The sequence below is a fragment of the Chiroxiphia lanceolata genome, chromosome 4 (genome assembly GCF_009829145.1).
Source record: "Chiroxiphia lanceolata isolate bChiLan1 chromosome 4, bChiLan1.pri, whole genome shotgun sequence".
NCBI classification, from domain to species: domain Eukaryota; kingdom Metazoa; phylum Chordata; class Aves; order Passeriformes; family Pipridae; genus Chiroxiphia; species Chiroxiphia lanceolata.
The window spans coordinates 25,542,297-25,564,814 of NC_045640.1; the positions used below are offsets into that span (position 1 = coordinate 25,542,297).

The 22,518-nt window shown below is 34.7% G+C and overlaps 1 protein-coding gene across 4 annotated transcripts in view; it reads right to left on the reverse strand.

Moving 5' to 3' along the window:
- The window catches only part of ATP8A1 (ATPase phospholipid transporting 8A1), a 115,826-nt gene that overhangs the window by 31,968 nt on the left and 61,340 nt on the right, over positions 1–22,518 (reverse strand). For all 4 annotated transcript variants that reach the window (XM_032685086.1, XM_032685088.1, XM_032685087.1 and 1 more), the window contains 8 exons: positions 22,063–22,201; positions 21,163–21,227; positions 14,619–14,791; positions 8,342–8,525; positions 8,125–8,235; positions 3,050–3,124; positions 2,806–2,928; positions 270–348 (listed from right to left, as the gene is read on the reverse strand). In XM_032685086.1, coding sequence (XP_032540977.1) covers positions 270–348; positions 2,806–2,928; positions 3,050–3,124; positions 8,125–8,235; positions 8,342–8,525; positions 14,619–14,791; positions 21,163–21,227; positions 22,063–22,201 — 949 coding nt within the window. The remainder of the gene's footprint in view (positions 1–269; positions 349–2,805; positions 2,929–3,049; positions 3,125–8,124; positions 8,236–8,341; positions 8,526–14,618; positions 14,792–21,162; positions 21,228–22,062; positions 22,202–22,518) is intronic.

The window sequence follows — 22,518 nt, forward strand, 5'->3', positions numbered from 1 at the left end:
TTAAATAGCAACCTCTTTTACTCAATCTTGTTTAAGTTCACATTAACCCTACTTAGCTAAATGTATATACACATAATATACACTCCTACTTATATACAGACTTTAAATAAAACATTTGAAATACACATCTGGTCTAGTTCAAGAAATGGTATCTTTAAATTTATCCACACTAAACTGTTAGTATTTATAAAGCTTCCCTTATAAAAAAGATAATATTTAGATATTTTGTATTTTTCAACATTTATATTTTTATTTTTCATAATACTTACCATGCTGGAGGGCTTTTAGTGGAAACCAAAACAGAATGAATGAGTGGAAGAGGCCATTTAAACAATGAACCCAGAAAACCTAAGAAAGAGAAAACAGAAAATCCATGAGAACCATTTGCAATAAACTAGCTCTGTGAACCCTGACCTTTCTTTTTAGCTGTGTGTTAGATTCACAAAATGTGTTTCTGTCAGGCCACCACTGTGAAGTAATATAACTGACAGGCACCTTCTGCCTCTTAGCTCTTCATGGGTCATTTGTTTATTTTTATGCTTTGAAAAAAGTGTGTATTATCTCCTCCTTTTAATTTCAAATCAGAAGGGAAATTAAAATATAAACATATGGGAATATATTCAGAAAAATGAAACTAAACCAGACATCTGGAACAATTGCTACATTCTATGCAGGGAATTAAAAAGGACTGTAGTTTTTTAATTTGCATTTTGCGTAAGAATAAATTTAGATGGCACAAAAACCAAAACCTGTTTTACATATGCCTTCCTACATATCCTCACATACAAAAGAATTAAAAAAGGACAGATAAAAGTATCTTCCTTAAATATCTCCTTACATGCTTAATTTTATCATATTAAAATTGCTTTAATGTATTTGCTAAATAATCAAAATTTTACTTTCAAATTGATTTTAATTTGTAAAAGATGCCTTCTGCAAAGAACTGTATTAAGGTTAAGGATAAACAGTCTATTGATGCTTTCCATAATACATTGTATAGTGACATAAAATAACTTAATAAATAATATGTAACTCATTTCCTTCAGTATAGCAATAATGTTTTTTCCACTAATAACACTTTTGACTACTATGGCCGTTATTGTAACTAGCTGATGTGTATTTTGAGCGTTAAGGTGTTCAAACCATTGAAATTAAGTTGCCTGTCTCACATTTTCCACAACCTCTCAAAGTCTTTTGTTAGATTGATTATACAACTACACCAGGTTGCATGATCCAATTGACACTGCAATACTTTGCAAATTTAACTTGTGCTACTCATTAACCTTTGTCTCTCCTCCTTGCTATGTCATTGCCAGAAGTTTTTATTTGACAGAAAGCACAGGTGGGTGCAAGAAAAATTAGTTCTACTTTTCCATTATCCTGACCACTTCTTTTTGTCACATGCTAATCCTTTAACCTCTGTCATGACCTCATAACCTTTGATCCCTTTTACCATAACAAATATCTGCATCAACATTCAAGGCAGTAAAATCTTTAACACCAACTATTCAACTTATATAGGTGGGAATTTTGTAGCTGGCAAGTTTGTAGACGTTTACTCAAAGCAAGTGTTGTATGGGAACAGCCACAGAATTTCCAATGAAGTCAACACTACATATCTGTAATAACAGAAATATTAAAGACTTATCTTAAAACAGAAAAATCCAAGTTCTAACTCATGACTAACACTATTTATTAAAACTATCACAACACAGAAGTGTCTGTATTAATGGGACCATGAAAAGTGTCATATTCGTAAAGCATTCACAGTGACGCCAGAGACTATGTTCCCTAGTCTCCTGACAACTTTCAAGTTTGTGTTTGCAGGTAAAGGGATGCAGTGAGGAAGAAGGAAAGGAATCTCATCTGCTTCAGTGAACAAAGATAGTTTAGACAAATAATTCTATACATATTGGGGTAACTCCAGTTATACAGCACAAGTGGCATAGATATGAGCTAAGCGAGCTAAGCATGCTGTATCAGCTCTGCACATCTACTACAGATCATCACATCTAGACATTGTTAATTCAATGACATATTGAAAATGTCCCCAAGTTCAACATAAAATGACATTACTTGAAATGCCATAATCATATTTACAAAAAATAAAATCAGAAAGAGCTCTCACAAACATCAAATACTCATGAAAACACAGATTCAGGAGCAAGTTTAATTTAGTTTATGAGATTATTTATGGACAATGCTGTGGAAATATTGTATATTTTATGTTATTAAAGATTCCTACATTCTTTTACTACTTCTTGTCCTAGTCTCTCTAAGATGAATGTCATCCATTTCCCACCAAAAATAGTCTGATTCCTTTTAATCCACCCTGACACATTCTTACTCCCAGTATTTTTTTCCCAAAACTCAAAATTAAACCATAAAATCACAACTCCAAATTGACAAAGAATAGTACCACGTCCCTCCCTCTACAAATCTAATGACAGTTCTTATTGTCCTCAGCAACACTTCTCCACAGGCTTCAGTAATCCATTTCCATATAACAGTACAAATACATACAGCCAAGCGACAGTGAGGTCTAATCACTTCTGCCTACAGAAGACAGCTTTATTACCAGCAGAGAAAAAAATATCGGGGCTGAAAAAAGTAAAGTGCTTGTTGTCCATTTCCATACTTGCTGAAAATGATTTGCACCATTCACAGACAAGTGGAGATGTGAAAATAGTAGTATTAAAAATCCCCTCCATTTTTAATTATGAGCAGCATAGAACAAAAAGGATAAATATATTGAATTCCTATGCATTTTTGCTTTATCGTAATTTGATTTTTTAAAAAATCTACCTTAGTATTAAAGTCCAGTGCATTTTGGGAAGTCTTGTATAACTCTGGATATTTCAGCATATTTTCCTTTCGGCAGGATCTCTCAAATATTCCAAGAGTTAGTGGAGGCATTGCTGTAAACATCTAGTAGATGGATTAAAAAAAGTAAAATTGCAAAACTTCAGAGGCAAGGAGTTACTTAAAGATTGCTTAGTCAAGAAACTTTCATGGTTAAAAATAACAAAAACCACACAAATCATCTTACCACATTGTAAAGACCTATACACCATCTTTCAAAAAGAATTTGTCCAGAAAAGCCATTGACAAATGCAAACCAGATCTGAAAAAGATTAGAACCGTGTATTACTCAAATGTCTTGCAAGGTATGATAAACAGATTTTTCCTCAGCTTTGCAAAAATGAATATCTTTAGAACACATTTACAACACAGTTGAAAATGTTTTGGCTTAAATCCATATAAAAAAAATCAATAATAAAACCAAATTGCAATCAAGAACAGATAATAGGCAATCTAGTCAGACATGTGACCAATTCCATGTAAATATGAAAACAAAGGAGGTTCATTCAAAGGAGGGACATTCAGAAGAAATGTCAGGTTCTTTAAGTATTTGAGTGATTTAAGCTGACTTAACTCTTAATGAAATTAAAATTCTGAGAAATATGAGGTTATGGAGGGGGAGCCTACAGATTAGTAGTCATCTTTTTCTCATTGTTAACTTAAAATTCTTAACTAATAGAAGTCATAGAGCAAGCTGCTCTTTGGAACCAAAAACTGTACCAATATTCTTTAGTCATGAGAGGATCAGACTTTACCAGAGCACTAAATCAAGTACAACTATTTAGTTAACAAGCACTAAGTCAACTACAGGGTACTTTAGAGAGGCAGTCAGGTATTTCTTTTACTGCACAATTTTTATCCCTTTTTGCTAAAAGGTTGAAAGTAATCAAATTTCATTTGAAAGGTACAATAATATATTTTCTAATGTTTTTCAGCATAGCACATAGCATATCTGCTTTCTCCTACTTCTTCATGCTTATATTAGTTCAGTGACAAAGTGGAGAAGCAGCATGTCTGATGAATCTTTATTAACAAGTTACACTGAAACTATATTGTCTAGGACAAACATAAGTTCTCAGGTGACAAAAGTTAAAATCATCTAAACGGCACTCTACTCAATTTAAGACTCACATTTTTCAAGTGAATTTTTAAATGCTGCTTTCCTACAGTTCACATTTCACTTTACTTTATTATGGAAGCATGGGTTGCTACAATCAATATATATGTTTATCAATATGTACTTAGGCTGGCCTCCAGGTGACTGGACTCTATGACCAAACTCAGATTCTTTTTTTATTCATGTGGTGGAATGTCTGAACATGTTTATGACTACTTTGAGATGGAAAACTCCCTAAAATCAACAACTATTAACACTAAAAATCAGAGGTAAAATCCAGCCAAAATTGCTATTTGTTCAACTGTACCTGCAAAATAAGTTTTTAGGATGTTGAACATGATAATGTAGGAGCAGATTCAAACACTTCTCTCTTAAGGTATAGGTCCTATGCTAATAACCTAAATTACTAATCTAGCACCCCTGTGCAGAAAGGCAGGTGATGGGTGTTCTTAAAAAGTATTTTAGACCACATAAGTGAACGAGTAGTGAAAATTCAGACCATTCTATAGTTCAGCGGCTATAAAATTTCCATCAAAAAGGAAAGATTTAGGTTCCCAACTCACCTAAAATGAAATGGCCCTTAAGGTAAATCCTTGTATTTCTAAGTTTTCAAACCATATGATGCAAAAACGTGGGCATGAGCACAATCACCTTCTGCTGTTTGTGTTTCAAACTGAACTCGGTGCAGTTTGCATACATTAAGTAACCCATGACATATCGAACAACAGCACCTGAACTCTGCAACTCAGGAGCAGTGTGAGTATACACAGACAGCCTGCTCGTATTTGGGGTTATGCATGATATGGGTCTCAGTATGATCACGAGCATTCTGATATGCCAGGCAAAGGAAATCAGGAACCAAATGATGAATTCCAGTTATGGACATAAGCAGCAGAAAGTGAGTAAACTCAGCAGTGAGATGAAAAGAGCTTGGGAGAAAAGAAATAAACCCCTCCCATCAATCAAAGTTTGTGGAAGAAAAAGAAGCCATTACAGATCTAATTACTTAGTATAATCAATGTGTTTACATAGTATCACTTAAATTGCTACTAACAGCCACCTTTAAAGATCTCTGACTGAACCTTAAATATGAACTCCGTGCATCTGTTTCTTCTGTTTGTCTTGGTATTTCACTTTTTTATTTGAATTTTCCCCTACATGGAACATGAATGACATATGCAGATCTTCAAAATTATCATTATTTTTAAAAATGTAAACTTTTTTATTTATTACAAACCAGTTATTTTATGTCATTACTAGTTATTACTAATTGACAGAATGAAAAGTAGGAATAGGAAAATTTTGTCCTGCTTATGTTGAAGGGTGATTTGCATAACTTCTCAAATGAGTAGTTTAAAAGAGGTATGCAGTAATGGTAATTATAAAACCAAAACCAATCCACAAAGAAGTTCTCAATGACTAGATCAATCTCAATCCCAACCATCATTATAAGATAATGACAATCCCTTCAAAATAAGTATTAGACTCTGCATAGGCTTATCCTAGGTGAGTGTGATGCTCTGTACAGGCTTAATAATGCACATTAGTGGCCTTTTAGAAATTCAGAGTTTTCACTTGTAATTTATACTGATACTTCAGAATATAGCCTCTAAAGTCACTGGGACTAGTCCATACAAAAGATGAGGCCCATATTTAAATAGCTAGTGCATCAAGACACAGAGCAGTAAAAAATTATTATATCCCACTTTTAGTTTGTTATGAATAGGAGTTTAAATGTCAATAAGCACTAATCACTGTGTCTGGGTATTACTACAGACCTTTACCATTTTCTGAACAAAGAAACCAATGACACTTATTTCATATCAGCTCATGAATGCCTAGAATAAAGGCTGTATTTTAGATTAAATGGAATATTTTACATCACTAGCTTGATTAGTATGAGGAAACATTTAAAAACATAATATGCATCTATGAAATAAAGTTGTGTATTTTTAGTTATTGTCAGCTAATAAAAGGAAACTTGTTTAAAGCAACTTCCAGACATGCCTTTCATGGTACTATTTTCTAAACTTCAAGACAGAGGAGGCGTGGCCACAAAAGCCTCACAGACGTTTTCCTGATGTAGCATTTCTGCATATTAAGCAGCAGCTTACAAATACTCATTGAGCTCTCTGCTCCCACGCCTGATCTGTACAAAAAAACTGAAAAGAGAGACTCAAGACTGGCAGTTGTCCTTTCTGGAGACATTCAATGATGAATTTCTGCCCAGTCACTCACAGTATTGACATGAGCTATTAACACTGAAAGTTTTATGAGCTGACAAACGTTGGGTATACAGGAATTCAAGTAGAAGTCATCTTGTCTTCCAGAGAAGGTGTACATGGCAAAATGCTTGCATGCTTTATTTATAGAAGGGTCATAACTCACATCAAAATTATCTCTTTGCCCTTCCATCCACTCATGAGGCAGACACTACCTGTTCTAGCCTTTTGTATTTTCAGACTATGATCTCTGTACCTTGCATTTAACTTTCTTTCTCAAAGAATACAAACAACAGGATACTTATATCTGATTTAAGTTATAAATTTACAATGTGTTTGCAGGTGACAATGACAGAAAACTAAGAAAAATAAGTTAGTGTGTTCTAAAGACTGCTTTGTATTTTTCTATAGGCACAAAATATACATTAATACTTTTTTTTCTAAATATTTCTAGAGCTACTGGTAATCAGTACTTCTGGAAGTCTGACCATGTAAGTAGATATTCATCTTTTGAAAGAAAGGATCTAAAGTCTGCCATCACTTCTAAAGCAAAAAAGGATCTTTAGTGAATTTGCTTTTTTTATAGCTTCCTACTTATGTTTTTCTCAACAGGCTACAAACTTGCTGCCACTTAGATTGAAATCTATTTGCATCAATAACACAATAAGGAGAAAAAAGACAAAAATAGAAAATGTAAAAGTATGGTAAGAAAAATGCACTCTTTTGGCTACAACACTTGTACATAAAAAGACAACTGAAGTATTTTCAGATATTACAACAGTGTAAGGTGACTTACATAAGTATCAAAATTGGAAGTATTAATATAACATTTACATCAGGTCTAATAGAAATAAGGCATTTTCTTTCGGTAAAACTGAACATTTACTCTGCAAGTTTAAGATACTAATTTGAAAATACATTAAAAAAAGCTATGAAAGTTTGAAGAATATCTGTTAACCCTGCTAATACAAAAATACATAAGACTGACCTATAAAACTTATTTTGTGATCAAGCTTTGTAAAAAATTAATTTTCCCCCCACATTTTTAACCCAAAGTATCATTGGATATGTAAAGTTTGAATCAATTATAAACATAATTACTAGATACATATTTGGTTGTTAGAAAGCAAGCAGCTGTTGAAAGAAAATTAAGGGAGGGGAAGGAGGAAATTTAAAAATAATTTTAAAAATCCATTCAAAATTTTAAGGTTGCCATGTGGTCATGAAGATAATGAAAACTATAGCTATACATGTTGTTTTAACCACACCTACCAATAAACATACACTTATTACAACACAGTCCCCTCATGCTACTGTATTATTCACAAAATTCCAGCCTCCTTAAAATCTCAAGTGAAAAAGCATAGGTCAGCTACTTTCAGGAAAATATCCCTGTTCACGAACTAGAGCCTAAGGAGGCACCCTTACCCCATCAGCAAGTGAAAGGTTTGCACCAGCGTAACTAAACATGTCTGTAAGAACCCTGGGCACTGTTCTGAACAGCAACAGCCCTGAAGTTTAACAGTGACCTTAACAAGGGCTTCAGATTGCGAACTGGACAGTTACTGACACGAGCTCAAGGATCTTAAGCACATACATATCTTGATATATTTAAGATGACTCATCACTGTATCCCCTAATTATGGTAATGATGTTACAGGTACAGAATTTTAATAAACTAGCAATATTATGCAACACAAACATTCAGTACGAATATTTATTATGCATTTTTAAGACAATTGGGGTTTTAAAAGTAAAATAAATCATTAATATTAATCATTTTATTACTAAAAAGAAAGACTCAGTACTAGTAGGTTTATTGACAGTTAAAATGCTTCCTTAAAACCACATATAATAATCAAAACCTCAAAATATTAAAGTTCTTACTTTCAAGAAGTAACATTTAATGTACTGTAAAATTACCTCGATAATATAAAGGACAATATTTTTGTAGAAACAATACAAGATGCATTTAGCTACTCTGTTATAATTCCAGGCTCCATGAACCAACAGCAAGTTCTTCAAATACTTGAACTGAAAAAAAATGAGAAAAATGAACATGCAATCAAAACATGCATACACCAATATTAATTTGATATTAAAATACTTTATTGTAGTACTTTGCAATGTAATGACTTACCTGAGCAATTGAGTAGTCTGAAGAATTAGCAGCCTGTAGACCTTCATTCCCACTAATACCAACACCAACATGTGCTGTTTGTATCATACTAACATCATTTGCTCCATCACCAATCGCTAGAGTTACTACCTTAACTTGTTTTTTAACCATTTCTACAACTTCAGATTTTTGAAGTGGTGATACCCTAAGGGGTAACGCAAAGAAACAGGTTTAATACAGGACCTGCAAATGAATGTACTTTCACAACATACTTTATATTCTGTGAACAGGTAATAAAAATAGGCCAATCAACATCCTGATCAGAGACATGGTCTTGTTATTGCCCTTCAGGGCTAAAAGCATATTCCCAGCAAAATTCACAGAAAACTTGGATTTGTTGAAGCAAGATGTTAACAGCACGGAAGAAACACGGGTCAAACAACAGTGGGCCCCTAAAACACAGTAATGGAAGGAATCTCAAATGCTGCCACTACCAATATTAACTTACAACAATTGCAGATATTAGATTCATTTTATTGTTATGCTTTTTATTTTTTCTCTGTTTAAATACAGATTTTATACACAAACAACAAGATATTTAAGAGACAGATAGCAAATAGTCACAGAGTGGACTGCCACTATCTTAACACAGCCTACACTGATAAATTAGAGGGAGTAACTTTGAAGATTAAATCTCAATCCTCTACTTAAATTAGCTGCTGGTAACTTCTCCCATGTTCTTTTCAGGACTGTTCCAATTATCCGTCATTAAGAGAATGCCTGTCCACAGTTGGGACAAATTTATTGATGAAACTGTATCAGTTCTGTCCACATCTACCATTGTATGTGTCACATGTGTACCTTCCATTTTGTATTGTCAAAGTTCTACTTTTAAAGTTCATACTCTCATATGAATTAGGCCCTTGCAGTATTGAGACATCATAACTGAAAATAACATACAGAAATTATGTGCTAAAACTGCTGTGTTTCACAGGGTGGGGAAGGCAATGAGTAAACCTTAAGCAGTGTGGCAATCTACTCTCATGCAGCCTGGCACTGGAGTCAAGGATAAAACCCTACGCCTCTTGTTTCATGGTACAAACAGAAACAAGATAAAATGCAAAAAGCTCCACGAGTCTGTCTCCCAAACAACCACCGTTCATTGCTGCCTACAAAGACAGCAATTCGGGTACCAAAGCATGACTCCTGTGTGGAGATGGCTATATATTAATACTGAAAACTGAGGTAAAATCATGTATTTATAATTAATTTTCTACAAGTCTTCTATATGCTCACTCAAGGCAATAAACCTCCTGGGACCATAAGCTTCTGGAAAGTGGCAGTTCAGGTTGTGAAAGATTTCCCCAGCAGTTACAAAATTTCACAGTTAATGCTTATAGGTAGAGATGCTCATAACCTGAACTTAACTCTTCCAGGTTAAAAAATGAAATAAACCCACAGAAATATAAAAGAAATTAAGAATGTAAGTTTAGGGGAGCAAATTTGCAAAGGAAAATCACAAAAGAGCAATTACTTCTATATAATTGCTGCTCACTGAGACACTGCCAGGCAACATGGATTATGGAGTTCATGAGTAGAGTTCTCACCTGAACCAAGACTGGTGTATGGCACTCACAAGCTCAGTTACAAAAAGAAATGTTACCACCAGACAATAAAATTCTGCCATATTGTGGCATCTGTGCAATGCCGAGGTTGCTCCTGCAAGCTGTGGGTCCCAAAGGCTGCATTCTCATAAGTACGTAAATACTGGAAGGACTTGTCATACTTGAGAAAAAATATACTATTATATTATTAATGAGATTCCTGATGGGCAAGTTGTTTTCTAGTTTAAAGACTTATAGTTCGAAGAATTCTATCAAATCCAGTAAGTGTATGTGGCAAAAAATACTTCCCTATTTATACTGATTGACTTTTAAGATCACAAACCAGTGCTAATGAGGGCAATAATAAAAACAAGCCACCTTGTGGAAACAATTTTTCTTTGGCTATATACATTAGTCAAATTATTTTTCAGTACATGGCATAATAAAATGTTCCTGCCTACCCACTGATGTCTGGCATTACAGCTAAGGCTGAATGATTTGCCTGTCTTGACACTGGACAGACTGACATTACAGGTTACAATGCATTGCTCTCAATTTGGACCAAAATTTTGATCCTTAACTCAATTTGAGAAGAAATGTTTTCTTTTTCCACTAGTTGCATAAATTTCCTCATCACACTTCTTCCTATTCCCCGTAAAGAAAGCTTGAGAAACGGAACAAAACTGCCATCTCTTTTCAAATAAACAAGAAAGATATTAAATTCTCCACATTCAATGCTATGTTTTTACATTTAAAGAACATTGAAACATCAATTATGTTATTGCCATTAAGCACGTAGATCCTAATAACAATGCTTGGCCATCACTTTGTCCAGCTATCTGCAGTAAACTGTACCACAGCTACCAAAAGCACAAACAACAAGCAATTACATGATTGCTGAAACTAATGGCCATACTAGCTACCTTCCATTCAGTATGAATATGAATGCAATTAGAAAACGATTAGAAAGCAATTTTAAAAAACAGAGATAACATAACTAAATCACATGACAGGCAAGCTACAAACATTAAAAATGGAAACAAATTTTTTTCTCAAAATTGACAGCTGAAGCTTGTCACCAATTGCATTGTGTTCATTGAAAAAGTAAATGCAGCAGAGTGAGAAAAAGTTCAGAAAAAACCCCAAATCTTTGACATCACACTGCTATTATCTATAGATCCAGAGCTACAAATATTTGTGAAAAGCTAACCAATAAGGGTAAAAGTAGAAACAGTATTTGAAAAATTTTGATGAAAGTGTCCTTTAGAAATGCAAATTTCACTAAACCAACATTAATTTCCAATGAAAGGAATGTCTTTCCCACTAATATAAAGGCTATTTGTTAGTCATCTAAGGTTGAACATGATTATTCTGAAACATAGGTTAGAACTGTAGGAGAAAAACAAGGTTTTCTAGACATGTTTTTTATGTTCTGATACACACATTTATTCACATAACATTTATGAGGAATTAAATTTGGTCTAAATCAATAAACTATAGTAACAATCACAACTCTTACTCTGAAACTCTGACTAAAAAGCTGAAAGAAGACTCCATGTTGAAGAAGTCAACAAATGTATTAAAGAGAACTGTTTCAAAACATCATATTTTAAACAGAAATTTTTTTAAAAAGAGGAAAAAAATTGAAAGCTCATGTCTCTCTTCCTGTGTGTATTTCATAGAGAGATGTGAAACTTCTGAAATTAAAGCACATTATCTTTTTTATAAATTCATTAATATTACTTTTTTTTTTTTTTGTAGAATGAGATCTTACGCATGCATCATATCACACAATTTCACTAGGTATCATACTTTCAATGGTATCATTTCATGACTTCAATTCACATCCTCAAGGCACTCTTTTTACTATGGAACAGACTGACACTTGATTCAATTTTAGAAGAAATACGAAGGAATAGTATAAGGTCCATAGCTCACTTGGAAAAGAAATAAAAGAATATTTTCCATTTTTCTCAAGCAAATGTCAGTATTTTTCATTTTACATACCCTATAAAGTTCTAGGAAGTAAAAAAATTATCTTTTAAGAACTAGATTAAACCTCAACATTAGACAGATTACTGAGTTTCCAGGTACAGTAAGTGGTTGTCTCTCTTTCTTAAGCCATTGTGCTTAACACTGAGACTGTGTTATAAAGAGAAACTGAGTACCTCGTACCTAGGCTTATCTTTGCTCATATATGATACTCTAAGTAGTACTGAGTTTGTGTAGCTCTTCTGGTTTTCCTCTCCATTTGCTGGAGGACACCTTCTCATGATTCACACTTGGGGTGTTGAACAGTCAGCTGAAAAATACCCACCCCAATCCTACTCTGTGCCAGTTAAGTAAAATTCTTAGATTTTAAGTGCAATGAATCAGAGAAAAATGTTTCATAAAATTTAATTGTCTGACTTTTCAAAAGAAAAAAAAGAAAAAAGAAAAATAATAAAGCCTTCAAATTAAAGGTAGCTGTGTAATTACATTACTCAGTGGTCAGCACAACACAAACTATCTGACTACTGAAAAAGCTACTCAGGATAACTACAGCCTCACGGAAAATCTGGGATGAAAGCTTCTGGGCAAGAGCCCTTCTGAAAAATTCTCTGGTTCAAGTACATGAAAAAAAAATTTCTATGATCTTTTGCCACATTTTATTTGAACACTGCTGTTGAGAATTGTATCAAGACTTGCTACAGCCAACTAATACAGAAGATTCCTGACCTGAGTACTTCTTTTTCATCTTTTTAACTTTACAGGAACAGTGACTTATTTCCCTTTCAGACAATGTTATTAGGGGCAATTGGAAGATGGCACTCTCATTGCCTCAAGTTCATGGTAAAACCAGTAAAAAATATTTTTCGTTCATTTTGCTCACTCTTAGCTGTACGTTTTTTTCTGCAGAATAATCCATTTAACATTCTTCTCACACGTATTACTCTGAAACTAATACAGAGTTGGAATTAAGTTAGTCAAAGTCTTTAAGTCAAACATCTGCTTGGAATTCCATACAGCTCTTTTTTGAAAAGAAATGTCAACTGAATATTTGTCAGCCTCATCTGTGTTACCAGTGGATCTTACCAATGGAAGATCCATAAGTAATAAATGCTTCTTAATAAGTGAATTATTAATACTGTCTCAATACTGTCTCAATACTGTCTCTCTTAATACTGTCTCAAAATTTAAAAGAAAGTGATGTAATACATAATTCTAGAACCAAGGAGAGGTTAAGATGTTTACTGCCTTTATATGGACAAAGAAAGGGACAATATTTTTGTTTAGTCAGGATGATATATATAATTTTTTAAGGGATTCACCTTAATTAAAAATTGCCAGTTCTTAACTATTTATTTTCAAGCTCCAAGGAAATTAAGTTTTTGTCACTGAAGATAAAGCATTTAACAAAATAAATATTTGGACAGAATTTTGACTTTTGGGAAGCATGCTATATTAAAAAGTACACATTAAAACAGCGTGTGTTACAAGCAAATATTTCAGTTTTAAACCTGCAGCCAATTTTTAAACTACCACAAGATATGTCAGAGCATATATTTAGATATGTATTGAAACCAACTGACCTAAGTATATTATAAAAGTGTAAAGTATAGAAATGGCAGAGAGAATGCTACCAGACCAGAAACTTTCATTTTGCACTTAGTTGTTTCATTACAAAAATGCAAACACTAAAAGACAGCTTTACCTACAGAATATCCTTCAAAGATTCCGCTGTTCAAGGGAAAAAGCAATATTATCTCCTCAAATGGCATAAAATATATTTTGAAATCAAAGAAAGAGAAGAAAAAGAAATATGGTTTTGAAAGCATCTCCTGCTTGTTATTATGCTGAGCAAAACTCAACTTAGTAGAACAAGCACAAAGCTCTAAATTTCCTTTCAGAAAGACTACTGCCATTAGGAAAATGTTTATACACAGCATAAACTGTGTATCAGTATAAGATCTCAGTTTAAAAGACAGTGAGATCTTAGTTTGAAATTCTGAGTGTTTCAGGCTGAAGCACAGTTACAAAGCTTAACTATTAAAAATTAATTAAAAAAATCTCTTGGTTGCGTAACATTGCTTGACAGAAAGGATGGAAAGACTATAAACCAGGTGATTATTTGGATACTATAACATTACTTGCTTTTCCCTGTCCTTTTGCAAGGCAGAAAAATAGCTTCATTTTGAATAGATTTTTCAGATTAGTCTGATTTATTTTGATGGAACAATAGAAGCTGTAATAGTTGATGTTTACAGAAAAGGATAAAAGGTTCATTGTACAAAGGAACCCCATAACAACCAGGCATAATAATGATTAAAAAAGCTGATTCCATCAGCTTCAGGCAATAAAAAGCAGCCAAAGTAGTACCTTTAACATTTCTGTGCACTTCTTACATAGTGTAATCCATTTACAGAGAAGGCAGCTGTGGAGAAAGAGCTACAAAAGATACAGATGCTCTAAATCTGCAGTTAACTGTAGCATCAATTCAAGGTCAAGATTACTGTCTCAACCTTGCTGAGACTACCCTTGATGGATTACAAATTATTTTGATGGAAATATGCAGTCTGAATGACTTTGACAGGTAGACTCCATTGCAGACTGCTCTACAGAGATATTTAGCTTGAATAACTTTCATGACTTTAGTTTCTTAATTTTTGTATGTCAATAAAAATAATGCAGAGAGAGAACAATGTAAACCTTACCTGCAACAAATAACAGCTTTACATGACAAAGCCAAATCCAGGAAATACTGTCTCACTCCAAATGTCAAAGCATACTTCAGAGATTTACCATCAATGATGAGAGCAAAATCATTTTCCTTCCTTAAAGCATCACCAAGAGTACTGCAATGATGGCTAAGTGTCTCTCTTGTTCCCTGTTGCACAAAAGAAATTGTGTCCATTAATTTTAATTCCTACTATTCTTAAATCCGATTTTTTTGGGGTGTGTAATCAGAAACACTGGCATTTTGGTTTTTGAGGAAATTGCCTTTTGATTGATTGTGCTATCAAATAGTATAAAACAAAAAGAATGTTTGCAACAGCTGTACTATTGGAAACCACAGTAGAAATGGTGTGTATGACTGCTCTTGCACTCTGCAGAAAAAAAAAAGAAGCGCATAAGCTATGGTGGAACTTTTAATGCTCTTTAAATGGAAACAATCTTTGCCATAAATATTTGCCAAAAAGCATTATTAAATAATTTTTCTATATATCCATGCAAGAGACCATTCACATATATATAGATACCAGAAGAAACAACTTCTATTCACTATTATATAAAATGGTCCTAAATGTTTAGCAAAAAGGAAGCACAGATAATTCATAATATAAGTACATGCATTATAACTGATAATTCTATCACATTAAATGTATATTTTAACATAATTTAACAATTATAACATCAAGTATATGTTATATAAAGGAATGTATTTTGTATTTTTCATTTGCTAATGACAGTTTGAATCACACCTACACAAGTCACTGTTTTGTGGTCCACTACTAACTTCAGATTACATTCAGTAGATAATACATTCATCTGTATTTATGCAGCACTCTGCTTTGGGAAGGTCACTGACATCTAGTTAGCTACAGTACAGCTCTACCATGGAGTGTCAGGAAGGAGGAAAAAATATTGCTTGTTGCATTTCTTTTTTAAAGGCCTTCACAGAGCTACAATATACTCTTTTTCCTACTTTTTCCTGCCTCACAGTCCATAAGTAAGAAGGAGAGGAGAAAGGAAGATGAAAAAAAACCTCTTCTGCTTATAAAATAATCAATTTGGAAGCCAGTAACATCCTACGACAACAAGGTTGCTATTTTTTCTACAACTTTACCAACCAAATAATTGTGCTACTTCAGTGATGTCAGTTATACATAAACAAAATTTGGTGTAAGCACCTAAAAATAAAACACTGAACTAATTAAGTATCTCAAAACCCTCTGAAATGAAAGAAACCCTCTGAAATGAAATTAAAGATAGTGCTTTGCCTTTTCAACCCAACGTACTCCTCCCAGTTACACACACTGTTGTCCATGGTTTTTTGACTACTTTGCTTCTACTGGTCTTCTAAAAATTCACTGGTTTATCTAGAAGGAGATTAGGCTGTTGGGCAATTCTGACCTTCAGGTGTCCTGACTCTCCCTCACTAGGAATTGCGATGGAAATGAATTACGTGTTACAAAGTCTTTAAAATGACAATAACTTCCATTAACTATTTTCCAGAGCATTAAGAAATATTATAATGTAAAGAAAGTACTGATTTTTTTCTCATTTCAGTGGACTATTTAGTTTCTAATGAAATCTAAGCAATACATGAAAAGTCATATTCCTCCTGTCTATTGTTTCTTTTGTATAATGAAATCCCCATAATCCAGGAGTCAATGGTCAGTGATATGCTGTGGCACTTTGACATGCAAGTCTATAGACCCCAAGGGGATCCATCCAAGCATTCTGAGGGAGCTGGCCAAAGAGCTTGCCAAGCCATTCTCCATCATTTATCATCAGTCTTGGTTAACCAGGGAGATCCCTGGTGACCAGAGGTTGGCTAGTGTGACACACATTCACAAGAAGGGTCAGAGGGAGGGTCTTGGGAACTACAGGCCTGCCAGCCTGATCTCAGTGCCAGGGAAGGTCATTGAACAGACTGAGTGCCATCATACAGTATGTGCAGGTCAACAAGGTAGTCAGGCCCAGCCAGTACAAGTTTAGGAAAGGCAGGTCCTGCTTCATCAACCTGATCTCCTTCTATGACAAGGTGACCTGCTTTGTGGATAAGGGAATAGGTGTGGGTGTTGTCTACCTAGACTTTAGTAAAGCCTTTGATGCTCTCTCCCACAGCATTCTCCTGGAGAAACTGCCTGCTCATAGCTTGAACGGTTGCACTCTTCACTGGGTTAAAAACCGTCTGGATGGCTGGGCCCAGAGAGTGGTGGTGAATGGAACTGGGAGTCAGTCACCAGTGGTGTTCCCCAGGGCTCAGTACTGGGGCCAGTTCTGTTTCGTATCTTTACTGATGATCTGGACAAGGGGGTTGAGGACACTCTCAGTAAGTTGGTAGATTACACCAGGATGGGTGAGAATGCTGATCTGATGGAAGGCAGAAAGGCTCTGCAGAGGGATCTGGACAGGCTGGATCAATGGGCTGAGGCCAACTGGATGAGGTACAATAAAGCCAGGTGTTGGGGTCCCGCGCTTGGGTCACAACAATCCCATGCAACACTACAGGCTGGGGGAAGACTGGCTAGAAAGCTGCCTGATAGAAAAGGACCTGAGGGTCCTGGTAAACAGCAGCTGAACATGAGCCAGCAGTGTGCCCCAGTGGTCAAGAAGGCCAATGGCATCCCGGACTGTATCAGTCCTAGTGTCGCCAGCAGGATCAGGGCAGTGATTGTCCCCCCTGTACTCAGCACTGGTGAGGCTGCATCTTGAATTCTGTGTTCAGTTTTGGGCTCCTCATCACAGGAAAGACATTGAGGTGCTGGAAAGAGTTCAGAGAAGGGCAATGAAGCCGGTGAAGGATCTGGAGCACAAGAGTGGGGTTGTTTAGCCTGGAGAAGGGAGGCTTGGGGGCCTTATCACTCTCTACAACTGCCTTAAAGAAGGTTGTAGTGAGCTGGGGATTGATCTCTTCTCCTAGGGAAAAAGCGACAGGAAATGGTCTTAAGTTGCACCAGGGGAAGTTTAGATTGGATATTAGGAAAAATTTCTTCACTGAAAGGGTGGTCAGGCAGTGGAATAGGCTGCCCAGCAAAGTGGTGGAGTCACTACCTCTGGAAGTATTCAGAAGACTTGCGTGGATGTGGCACTTAGAGACATTGTTTAGAGGTGAACTCCTCTGTGTAAACTGACTGTAACTTTTTATCACAAGCAGACATGCCATCAGCTCCAAGTGCTACACATTAAAACAAAAAAACCCTACCCCAACCCCAAGACAAAACAAAACTCTTACCCCAACTGTAAAACTGTTGTATTTAAAATTCCTTTGTGGGATTACTCCCTATGCTGAAATGTCCCTTATTCACTTGACACCATTTCCATAAAGTATTTTTCAATGAAATTGAGTGGTAATCAAACTGTTTTCTAGTTACAGTTGAAATTCATGATTAAAAGAATAAAGCTATATTATAACTTCTGTCTATGATTAACAGTACTATACTGAAATTTAGCAGTCCATTACATTACTATAAAGGCAAATAAAATCCAATGCTCTTTTATATAAGAACTTACTAACAAAAACCCACATTTTCTTTGTGAAGCTAAGCAGATGTTCATGGAAGTAGAGCCTCGAAACAATGATGCAAAAAACTGAGATATCTAAGTGCTTTCCATTCTATACCAGCCAATGTCTACCGGGGAGCAGAGAGGTGGGTGGGTCTGGGATATTTTTAATTTCATAAATAGAGGTGTTGGTTCATATAAAAGAGGATCTTTTATTTCAGCATATTCTTTGTAAATTCAGTACACAGAGCTGGGATACAGTCTGGACAAATATATTTTTTTACTCTAATCTCCTCTGTCTTGCATGCTAAGGTCATAACAATGACCAAATTGAGGAGGTATTTGTTGGTTAAATCTGTTTTTACATGTCTTAGGGACAGGGGACTCTACCTGTCCATAAAGGGATTAGAACGGAGGTAGCTACTTTTTAGGAGAAGTCACTGACATGCAAGGGACATGTACTGTTGTTTTAACAGCAATGACAAGAAGCATCCACTTACTGCCAATGTTCTCAGTATGGTGTTTCACTGTTTTTCAGAAGAGTATGCAAACCAAGAAAAGCCAACCTTCCTAATGCCTATGAAACTATCAACATTTTCATATAGCAAAAAGGCTATACTTTATAGAGCCAAGGAGAAGAGGACTGCCACAGAGCAAGTCTTCTCCCAGATCCTAAATATACAGGTCCCACTACACTGAGATTATTTTCTTCAAGGTTTCATGGCTGCTCAGTTCCTCCTGTGCTGAAGGAACCGGGTTGTCCAGCAGTCCTCATGGGTGCACAGAGTCCCAGTACAAGAGGTGGACCTATGCTGCTCAAAAGTTGAAGTTTCGTTCTATGCGAATTCCTTAACAGACAACATTCCAACTAAGTATTACAGCCTCTTGCCAACTGTTGCTGATATGCATAAAGAAAAGAGGAATTGCATCCACCCTTGCAGCTGCACTGACTCAACGTTCTGCAATCACAGCAGTTCATCCCTCTCTCCATTTCCTGAGACCCAATCCACTTCTCCATCAGAACTTCTAAGGTAATTTTTGACTCAACTAGTCACACTAGAAATAGAGACTGACATGTGATACCTACCACAGCAACAAGCAAAGGATAGGACACAAGACATACATGAATCTAACAGTGAAATGCACACCATCAAATGAGGCAGAAAACTTTATAAATAGAGCTTCTTGTTAAAATATTTGCATAGAGCTAGTTTATTATGACTTTTTGAACTGCTCCTCAAACTACATTTGCTTGCTGCTGAAAAAAAAATGATATATGTTATCACCAAGAACAGATTTGCAAGTGACCAGTTTGTATATACAAATTCAGCTGCCATAAGATATTTTCACCCCCATATGATCTGAATGTACTTTAGGCATGTAGGGAAAGGATCTCTCAATGTCTATACAATCTAGATACTTCAGTCTGAATTAGGAAGTACAGTGCAGTTATCATATCAACTACTGTCTTTTATTCTTAAACTATATTCATATAAATTTATTTTAAAAATATATTTTTTAATAGATACTTATTGAACTTTTGAATCATCACACTAGAAGTGGTTAATGTGTAATGCCTGTTTAATGAATTTTAACTGGACTCCTTTTAGTAGTTAAATGAAAGTACCTCACTTTATCTCATTACATATGAAGAAGTATACAAAGTAGTTAATCTTTTGCACTTCAAATCTATGAAGCATTACAGCAGTTCTGAAATGCAGTAATATGTGTAAATAACTTAATACAGAACAGAAAGTCTCAAGTGTATTGGCTAATTTTTACTCAGAGATTTGTTGGGTAGTGAAAAAAAAAAGCAAAGTTAAGGACCTTATCAAAAACCTTCCCTGTTTTTTCAACAAACAATGATTGCAATCTTTCAAAAGCTATCCAATGAACTAAACTAAGAAAAGAAAACTTGAGCCTCTACATTAATATCACAGGCTACTTGTGTCAAAAGTTGCTTACTATATCAACAGACATTAATCAACAGCTTCTGTCTGTCCTGTTTGGGATTTAATTTTAAATGTTATCAGCAAAAATATGTTCCTTAAGACAATCTGTATTTGAAATATAGGCATCATGATTAAATTCATACTAACTAATGTTGGAAATATATTATTCTAAACTGGAATAAAAAAATTAAAGAAATACTTATTTAAAAAAATAATAAGTATTTTAATTCATGTTGTAGCCTACTCTTACATGGTACCACGGCATTCTGCAGTTAAGGCACTGTCGCTGATTCTCAAATTTTCATTTTCTCTCCTTAAGTCTTATCTTGAGCAACCTCACCACATATAAAGTAACAAACCTCATTTTAGGATTTCCTCCTGAAGCCTTCTGGACAAGTGAGTTTTCTCAATGAGGAAATTCTTCCACTTCTGAGTTCATTTAAGTCTCCCTTACAGGGTGGTGAAAGGATTTAAGTTCTTTTCCCTCATGGGATTTTTCAACTAATATTGCATTCCAACTTTATCTAAATAATATATTCTCCACAAAGCACTGTACAGAAGTGCACAAGTGGAAGTTGGCAGTTTTAACCCTTGTACTTCAACATCTGAGTACAATTTCAACTGTTTAATCACACAGTAACAATTTTTGCCAGATACCAAGTATTCTGTAAGAAACAGCATTAGAAAGTAACTTAGAATAGTTTTTTGGGTATTGGTGGGTGCTAGTAGAGGCATGTGCCTGCATGGATGAAATCTATTACCTGGAATTTGTCTGCCCATCGTTCTAAGCTTCATTTGTGCAGTAGCTACACTGTTTCCAGTTATTCAGTAACATTTTGTCACAAAGACCATACAGTCTTCCAAGCATGAAGATTATAAAAAAGAACAAAAAAGCAACCTCCCAAAACAAACATAAACAACAACCCCAAACTATGGTTTTGACAGAATTTTCTATGTTTCTCCAGAGAAACAGATGTTCCAAGTTATTTTTTAGGCAACCTCCCTCATGATGTCTGGATATTTTAAGCAGTAAAATATTGTTTCATTAACTGAAAACTTTGTAGATTTTACTTACATCAAGAGAGCCTTCGTTTATAACAATTAGTCCCATGTTCTTTCTCAAAAGTTTACAGGAGTGACCTGTTAAAAAAGATTTGGTGTTCAAAAATCTGTTCCACAAAATCCATTATAATATAAAAAGGCATTTTTCCTCTAAGAGAACTACACACAAAATTAAACATAAGATTTCCCCAGCTGAAATCAATGGTAAAAATAATCATGCACATACAGAAAGTTCTTTAAGATTGAAATAACAGAAATAAGAAGGATCCATATGACTAAAGTAAGGTTTTATTTTAGGCATGTATCTAGTCTACTGCAAAAGTGCTAATTTAGTCACATGCAAATAATATTAAAACTTAAAAGCAACATCTGTGTATCCCTATTTAAAAATACAGATTTATCATTGTTGAAATTAGTCTTTTTTCCCCCCCTTCAAAATAAAAAGAAAGAAAAAAAGGAAACCTTTCATTAATGCTAAAACTTATAGTACTTTATTGTACCATCTATGTACTTTTGCTTTAGTTAAGATTATGGTTGCTACTAGCTTTCTTGGAAAGAAGAAAAATAGAGAAGGGAAACTAAGAATACTTATGTTTTCTTAATATTACCCCCTCTCACTGTCAAAAGCCAAACAGTGTATTTTTAATTCAATTCATAAGCTATAAAAAGTACAAAGGCCTATTGTTTTGCCTCCTCTCTTTTTTTGCTCTTACTATTTTAACAGAGGCAGAATCCACCATTCCCCACTTTCCCCCTACCAGTGACTGAAAAATAAATATACACTCAAATTATGGAATGACATATAATATTATTTTTAAAAGATAACTTTCCATTCTTAAAGAAATTTTACTCCATCAACTTCTATTATTTCTAAACCTGTAACAAAGCCATCAAATAAATGCAAATATAATACCGATGTTAATGGCAGTCTCTTGTTTGTCCCCTGTAAGTATCCAAATTTTTATGTCTGCTTTCATGAGTGTCTCTATGGTTTCAGGCACTTTGTCTTGAAGTTTATCTTCAATTGCTGTTGCTCCAAGAAGCTGAAGATTCTGTGAACATAAAATATTTCGTACATGCAGGTTTTTTTGGTTTTAATTCAGTTTTAATCATCCATTTATTTTATTTAACTTCCCATATTTATGACAAGATTAATGGTCTCTAAACTCATTAATCAGATTTGCTATCAACAATTAAAGAACTTCCAGTTCATTCCTATGAGTTTTAACTTTGACATCTATGTGGCTTGACAAACTCCACAGCATGACCCTCAAACCAATTATTCACAAGCTCAGTAGCTTGTTCAGCAACAGCTACCTTTTCCTGAGGAGCACCTGTCTGATTTCTCTTTTATTATGACTTCAGTTTT